This window comes from Octodon degus, unplaced genomic scaffold (assembly GCF_000260255.1).
Source record: "Octodon degus isolate 3935 unplaced genomic scaffold, OctDeg1.0 scaffold00111, whole genome shotgun sequence".
Classification (NCBI taxonomy): domain Eukaryota; kingdom Metazoa; phylum Chordata; class Mammalia; order Rodentia; family Octodontidae; genus Octodon; species Octodon degus.
In genome coordinates, this window is record NW_004524687.1 from 1,666,174 (window position 1) to 1,675,010 (window position 8,837).

Sequence of the window (8,837 nt, forward strand, 5' to 3'; positions counted from 1 at the left end):
TATAGTGTATTAGGTCAAAATTAAGTAAATAAATAAATTTGTATGGGGCAGCAGGCCCAGAGTCTCCTGGCCAGTGTTTCTCCTACTCCTATATAGGAAACTTCATTTTCTTTCATGGCTTGCTTTTTTTTTTTTTTTTTAAGATAGGATCTCACTTTGTAGTGCAGGCTGGCCTTGAACTCATGGTGATCCTTCTGCCTCAGCTTCCTAAGTGCTGGGATTACTGAGGTAGGTCACTACACTCAGTTTCTCGCATGGTTTTTAAGACAGAATTTTAATCAAATGAATCAGACTTCATGACAACCTATATCTCAGCTGATGAAGAGGCAAAAGAAAAAAATCATAACCACTTTCAAATTAGTGTATTTGGTCTTTCGTTTTGCTAAGCTAGCTTTTACATATTAAGGAGACTCTTACGAGATTCTGGCCCTGGAGACTGGGGATAGGGTACTTATTAGTACTGTCCTTCGTGTTTCCTTTCAGAGAAACCAGAATTACTTTGCTGTGAGATACCCTATTTCTGTATTCCATCAAGATAGTAGTGTCTTAAATATATGACCATTGTATAAATTACAAAATGTAGGTCAGTTCTTTTGTACATTTGCCATTTACCCTCAAATACCATGAACTTTATCGTCCAAGTCTCAGAACTGACTTTAGCAAAATTCACTCGACTGTTATTCCTTGTCCAGCAAACTCCTATCCATCCTTTGAAAGCCAGTTAAATCTGCTCTGAGATGTCTTTCTGAACTCCCCAAGGGAGTTCTCTCCCTTCTCACAGGATCATTTTATGCACTGTACCTCTGTCAGTGCATTTGTTAATGTAACAGTGACCACCCTAGTGATGGCTAACTTTAATGTGCTTGGCATTATGCTAAGCATTTTGTGTATTATTTCCCCGAAGCTCATGAAAAATTTTTAAAGAGCGATATATTATTTTCTCCATTCTACTGATCAGTGAACAGAAAGATAAAATAACCTGCCCAAGTGACAGAGCTGGTATTTAAATCGAAGCAGTTTGATTCCACTTTACTCTCAGTTCACATGAGTCAGCTGAGATGCACCAAATCATTGGTCCAAGGTCGCATACATAATAAGTGATAGAACTGGCATTTGAATCCCAAGTGGCTTGAACCCAGACTGAGAGCTTTTAACCATTTGCTGTTCCCCTGTCCCTTCTGTAAACTCTTAAGGCTGACACTTCTAGTATCCATGTAGTCATGCCCCGAAAAATAATTTATATTAGCCTCTTCAGTGTTTGAGAACAGATTAATGACCTTTTCTACCTGATACTAACAATAGTAATCTAGGCATTAACCACTTACTAGTTCAACTTAAATACAGGATGACCAAAAATTATGTATTTTTTGCTAATTTTATAAGATAAAATACCAAAACAACATTTTAATGAAATTTTATTCAGTTCTGCTGTGTATAGTATATCTTAAAACACTCGATACACAATGCAACATTACAATCTGGACAGTAGTGTGTTGTCTCTTTCCAAATTGTTTTGTATTGTAAAAGAATATCACTAAGTTCTGGAGATGTATAGAAATTATATCTGTTGTATTTACAATAAGAGATCGTAGCACAAAATTATAGGTTATTTTCACTAAATGTATTAGTATAGGAAAATAACCAGTAGGGCCGGCCAAATTGCTAAGCAGATTAAAGCGCCTGCAAGCAGGGGCCAGAGGTGTGATCCCCAGGCCTGCTGTGCCAGCCCCACCCCTGGGGCACCCTGAGACAGCAATTGAGACTGAGTGTGGTGACATGCACCTGTAATCCCAGCTCTTGGGAGGCTGTAAATAGGCGAATCACTATGAGTCCAATTTAGTAGTGAGACCCTGAACACCCTGTAGACCCCTAAAATAAAAATAAAAAATGAAAAATAAAAAAACAAGAAGAAAAAGAAAGAAAAAGGAAATAACCAGAGCATACTAGATTTCACTAGGAACAAACATCAAAGACAAGCAGTGTTCTAAGAAAAATATACAAAAGATAGTCAATTATAAATCAGGCACCTGGTGTGGCACATATCTGCAATACTAGCACTAGGGAGGCTGAGGCAGGAGGATCACTGTGAGTTCAAGACCAGCCTGGGCTACACAATGAGACCCTGTCTCAAAAAATAAGTAAGTAAATAAATAAATAATCGATTGAAATGACACCTGTTCAAGCAACACTGGGGAAACTCAATATATAAACAAATGGCCTACGCCAGTGAAGCTAGGGGTAAACTGTTAGGTGATTAAGAGTTATGTTGCTTTTGTCAAACATAACTTTATATTTTGGCTTTTGTGGGAGGCTTTTTGTTTTTTGTCTTTTTGAAATATGGTTTCACTATGCAGTTCACGTTTGCCTTGAACTCACTTTGTAGCCTAAACTGACCTCAAACTCAGCTATCATCCTACCTCGGCCTCCTCAGTGCTGGGATTACAGGTGTGTGGCACCATACCCAGCCTTCTTGGCTTTTGTTCTAGCCCTTCATCCTAATTGAGCTTCTACATATGCTTATGTAACTCTGCAAGCCATGTTCTTTGCCTACCCTTTTTTTTTTTTTACCAAGCCCAGCCTACCACAAATAAGCACAGAGAGAAAGAAAAGCTAAAAATTCAGAAGGAAATCAATACCTTAAACAATAGGTTTAGTTCAGTGAATATGAAAATGTCAGCAAAAGCAACCAGACCAGCCACCTGAAACCTGTGAGGGAAGGTGGGAAAGAAAAATGGGAAAAGAATTTACATAATGACCAGGAAAAATATAGAGAAGGAGCAAAAGAAGAGATGAAAGGAAAACAATGGGATAGGAAATAGTTACATTTTCTGTTGAATGTTGTAAACTATGCTCCTAATTGTATTTTTGAAGGTAGTGAAGGATAATTTAGTGGTCATTACCCTGTGCCATCATTTGGCAGCATTTAGACATGAGCCTTGTTACAAACTTCTGGTCGCATGCAGAGTTACTGTACTACATGGTATCTGAGTCCCTTTGTTGTTTTTCCATTGTTTGTGATGGTTACATTTATCCAAGACAAAATGTGTGCTTTAAGAGCTTTCAGTGTAGTAGAAAAATTAGGGGAAAACAAATATTTTAGTTTTTATTTTTGGAAATGACATGATAGAGTTATCTTTTATCTTAAGAACAATTTTATGATTGATTGTTACATTTTGACCATTCAAATCATCCACCAAACTTGAGAGTTGATCAGAATACTTGAAATAAAGCATGATGAGCCAGGGGCTGGGGAGATGGCTCAGTAGAATAACAGGCAAGCACAAAGGCCTGAGTTCAATCCCCAATTCTGGAAAAAAAAAACAAAAAAACAAAACATGATGAGCCTAATAGAATAAAGGATTAAGGTGGCATTGGCAAATTTATCTTTTAGACTGAAATAAGTATAAATATATAACATACATTGATTATACTAGTAATCCTTTATACTTCTGAAATTCAACTACTACTACAATAAATACAACAAAATTTTGTTTGGTTCATCAACTTTGAGAGGCTCAAAACAGTACTTTTTTTCCCCTCTACATAAATTTTCTTGTAGCAAAGAATCATTTTCAGTGCATTTTAATTACTTTAAATTTGCCTGAACTTAGGAAATAAGGAAGACTAGCATTTAGGGAATGAACAACACAGCCCAGGACCTAAAAGATGACTTATACTGGTTGAGCTCTTATTTATTACCTAAAGTCTGACTTAAAGCCTACTCTCTTCGTGAAAATTTCTTAAGCTATAATCACCTCCACACTGCTTTTTCTACTTTCCTAATTTGTATGATTCTTAAAGGACCTTTGGAAAATGATTGATAAGGTTGAGGTCATACTATGCTGTCATTTCATTCAGATAGGTAAGCTGGTTAGCCTTAGCAAGACTTAGTTTCTTTTGTGAAACGAAAAGAATGTAAAATGTGTTAACCTGTGTAAAGATGTTAGCATCATGACTTGCATATTATATTTTATAAAAAGCGATTGTTGCTGTTCATGAATACACAGTTGCCCCACTAATTTATGTGTGTTTACTGATGATGAAGAGGATTAGGAAGAATGGAAAAACTGTGGTAGTGACAGAGGGTGACTTGGGACATCCACTGTATATGTGATAAGAGAAATGGTAGAATTAGAGTCATCTGTAGTGATGACCTCCAAATGATTGCTGCATGCTCATTAAGCCAAGTGTGAGAGGCGGTAATGGAGAGGATTAGAAAAAGAGGTGGTTTCATTGGTGCTGGCAGTGAGAGTTGAAAGGTTTTCAAATGAGAGCATAGGTTTGTTTATATCCGGGAATAACAGAAAGCTGCCATACCAAATTGAATTGGGAAGGTTATGGTAGAATTGTTAGAAGGTTTTATAACCACATTATCCACTAGGGGACAGAGTCATGCTGTGAGCACAGATGTGGTGGTCATTTATAGTTAAGCAGTCTGCTGGTCTTCCCACAAGATGGACCATTAACTAACTCCATGACAAATTCAAATTCAGAACCAGTGGGAGCATTTGTTTCAACACACATGCACTCTCTCTCTCTCTCTCTCTCTCTCTCACACACACACACACACACACACCTTTTCTTGTTCACTACAGAAGATACTTAAATGGAAAGGGCTGACAAACCATTAGATTCAGTAGCATGACACTTCCCTATATAACTGACTCTTTCCATCACTCTTCAGCAGTATTACCCTATGTGAGTTGCAGACACAGGAATATAAAAAATGATAACCATGTAATAAGAAAATTTTAGGATCTAAACCTATAAGAAAAAAATGAGTCTTTGAAAGTACTTTTCTTATGTGGTATATATACACAGTTGAGTATTATTCAGTTATAAGAGTAAAGTCTTATGTGTAGCGAAATACATGGAACTTGATGTTGTGCTGCATGAAATAAACCAGGCACAGATAGTTAATGCAGCATATTCTCTCATGTGGAAGTTAAAACATGTCAGCCTAAAGGTAGAATGGTCATTACTAGAGATTGTGGCAGGGGGAATAAGGAGTAAAATTTGATCAGTGTACATTGCAGACCTATATTGAAATATCACTCTGAACCCATTAACAAGTATACATTCAAATGTGTTAATAACAAGTTTTAATACAATGTTATGAAGCTTTCCCCATTTTCTTATAATTCTATAATTATAGCTTTTATGGTAAGTTCTTTGATTCACTTTATGAGTGTTTGTTTTACTATCTAGGCCTTTGCAAATGCTATAACCTTTACTGAGAATTCTCTAACCCACCTGTTTTCTCTGTCCCAGCCATATACTTTGTATATATTCACTGCCAAAGCACTTAGTGCTTTCTATAATAGGTATCAATGTTTGTCATACTTACCACTGTTTTTCTACAGATGTTCAATAACAATTTGTTAAATAAAATGTGTGCAATTATTTGCCTAATGTATAGACTATTCCAAGTATTATAACAGTTTATCAATTCATAGTATAGTTATTGACACATGTAATTAAAACATGACCCTTGAGTTCTGTTTACAGTATTTAAAAAGAAACAGAAACAAAAACCTTAGAGATGCTGAGGTATAAATTATTGTGGTATTATTGTTCTGTATGTATCCAGTATTATAGTATGCACTGTAACAAAGTGCAAAATATGAATAAAAGTAAGTGTTTAAGGAATCCTAATTCAGGAGAAAGGACAGTAGAATTATTATACTACTGGTTGAAGAATTCAGGTCACCCAAAAATGGTTTGTTGAGGGCCTTGAATTTAAAATTTAAACAACTGGAATTCATATTTTTCCCCAGCCATTACTGAAAAACATCTGTGTGTTTAGGGCCAATCATGGGATTGATACTAAGAGTGAGAAGTAGGCAATATGTCTAGGAAAGGTGTGTAGTCCAAACAAGATCAAGTGGTACCCTAAGAAAGCACTCCACATTGAATGCCTGCTCCTGCATTTCAGTTTTCTGTCAGGTTTCTGGTCTGACATGACTGTGCTGCCTGTTGTGTCATCTTCCTTTACTCTGCCTTGCCATAAGTCCAAGCCACTAAGATGACTTAAGGGATTGAAACCTTTGGGGGAAGACATGGATTTTTAGCCTGGCTTTGCCATAACTACTGTATCAGTTTCTTTTTTTGTTTGTTTTGGTTTGGTTTTGGTGCCGAGGACTAAACCCAGGGCTTCCAGCTTGCTAGGTAAGCAATCTACCACTGAGCCAAATCCCCTAGCCCCCTGTATCAGTTTCCATATCTTACGCAGTATCTATTATCAGAGTTACTAAATAGTCTGTTGCTCAATGGAAGGACAGCAATAAGGATTTCAGCAGTTAGTCAAGATCTAGGTCACATTGCCTGAGATTCAGAGTAACATTCAAAATGGTTCACCCATCCTCGTTCTTTTAGCACTTTGTACTCATCATTTCTCCCTCAGATTCTGAAAGCAGAGCAATTTGTCAGATATCTTATATTCTATCCTTAAAAATGACAAGTTTAGGTCCTGTTCCTCCCAGTCTTTCTGATCTTTGCTCCATTCTGCCACTGTTTCCCTTCACTGAGGTAAAGCTGTCCCTTCTGCTCTTTCTTGAGTACCCCAGGCTCCCACAGGAGAGCCCAGACACACTCAGGTCATCTATCTCCATGAAAGATCTCCCCTTCTAAAGTATTTCCCTGTATCACCTTTTTTTTTGTTTAAATGTATTTAGTACAGGGTCTACAGGGTCTTACTACACAGATCGGACTCATAGTGATTCTCCTGTTTTCATCCTCCCAAGCACTGGGATTACAGGTGCATGCTACCACGCCCAGTTTCAATCCCTGTCTCAGCGTACCCCAGGGGCGGGCCCAGCACGGCAGACCAGGATCAAACCCAGCCACTGTGCTCTGCTTAAGCAGGCACTTTAGTCTGCTGATGTATCATCTTCTTATCCTGCTTTGTATTGCTTTATGGCCCTTCTCACTCTCATACCACCTGAAATTATTTTATATATTCATTGGGTATAAATTCCTTCATCAGTGCTGTATTTTTAGTACCTAAAACAGTTCAGAGTAGGCAGTTGGTTAATGTTTGTTAAATGAAGATTTAAAAGTTTGCATATTGTCAAACCTAAGCTTGAAAATTACTCTTTAAAAGTCATTCAGTGAGTAGCTTAGTTATGAATGCTGCCAAACAAAAACTAAATTGCACTTTCATTTTCTTCTAGAAAAATGTTGACTTTGGAGCAGTTGAGAAACTTTCTCTTCGTAAGCAGCGTTTCATGCAGTTTTCTTCACTGGAACATGAAGGAGAATATTACATGACACCACGAGACTTTCTCTTTTCAGTAATGTTTGAGCAAATGGAACGTGAGTTTTCATATGTTTAAGTTAAAAAATTAAACTAGTGCTAAAAAAAAAAAAAAACCTGTTTTTGAATTGATACTAGCTTTTCTCTTCTTCCTCCCCAAGGATGAGTTCCTTTGAGTGTACTTGAGCAGTGAGAGTTCCTGCTGAACCCTCACTTATAGAACAGGGCCTCCACCTTGGTCTGTGTGCCCCTGAGAACCTGCTAGCAAGGCAGTTCTCCCACCAGGACATTCCTGACACCTGGCTGCTAGAGTGAGGGCATCGCCCAGAAGTAACTGTTGTCCCTGCTGCCAGCTCCAGAGCTCCTGCCTCAGATTTGCCTGGAGGAGAGAAGCAGATAAAACAAGTATCTCCGAATCTCTTTCCAAAAAACCTAGCTTCACTTTCAACAGAAAATGGAAAAATTAAAACTTAAAGTCCACTCAAAAAACAGGTTATAGATCATGATAGAAGGTAATTGGCAGGACATTGATAGAGTCACAAAATTATAGGCTAAACTGAAGGCTGTCTACTTTGCAAAAGAACCCTAGGGAAATTGACAGCTGGGAGGAGCTCTGCTGAACCATAAGAAACATGCAGCATCACCCATGGGAATTACTCCTTCAAAGGAGCCCAGCTTTGATTGGATTATCACTGGAGCAATTGGCTGTCCTGGGAATTTGTGAAAGTTAGAAGTTAGTGAAGCTCAGCTCTTATTGTATGGTAAGGAAAGGAGACTAAGAGCTGTTGTTAATGCCTGTCACCCTAGGGTGATTGCTGGCAAACTGAAGTCTATACCTCTGAGAAACAACCTCAGGGGGTTGTCACTGTCAAGAGGTATAGTGGTCACTAATCTAACTGGTCATTTAACCAAGCAAACAACAGGGATAAACCAAAGGGGGAGGGGAAGTTAGTACTTAGAGTTGCTACAGTAGATGATCTAAAATATCCAGTTTCTAATAAATTATCAGCCATGCAAGGAAACATGAAAATATGGTGTACTAGACAATAGCAAGTAACAGGAACTGGTTGTAATTCAAACCAGATCATCAGATTTATATTTTAAAAAAAGACTGAAGAATAATCATTACAAATATGTTCAAAAAACTAAAGTAAACCATAATTGAAGGTTGTTTCTACTTGTATTATTCATTGGAATGCAATTAAACCATATCAGTAGGCATTTAGCCAAATCAAGAATTCAGTAATATTATGGGCCAAATAATACATCCTTTATGCATATGATGCACTTCATCTTCATTCTTCATTACGGATAAGAATTATCTTGGTTGTATTCCTACATGCGAATCATGAATAGCAAAACAAGGAAAAGCAGGGCCAACCCACTGACCCATGGTTTCCATCTGTACACAGAAAAGAACAAAACAATCTAAGATTCATTAGTTCGGAAACACACCTTCACGTGGTAATTATCTTTTTAGCCTCCTTGCAAATAATATACTTTATTGATAGCAACTGACAAGGCCTATGTAAATCTTCTTTTTTTTTATTTTTTTTTAAATATTTATTTATTTTTATTTATT

At 37.3% G+C, this 8,837-nt stretch overlaps 1 protein-coding gene across 1 annotated transcript in view; it reads left to right on the top strand.

The window, feature by feature from the left end:
- Positions 1-8,837, top strand: part of Micu2 (mitochondrial calcium uptake 2) — a 116,944-nt gene that overhangs the window by 34,285 nt on the left and 73,822 nt on the right. Inside the window, exon 2 of the mRNA XM_004639363.2 lies at positions 7,173-7,314. Coding sequence (XP_004639420.1) covers positions 7,173-7,314 — 142 coding nt within the window. The remainder of the gene's footprint in view (positions 1-7,172; positions 7,315-8,837) is intronic.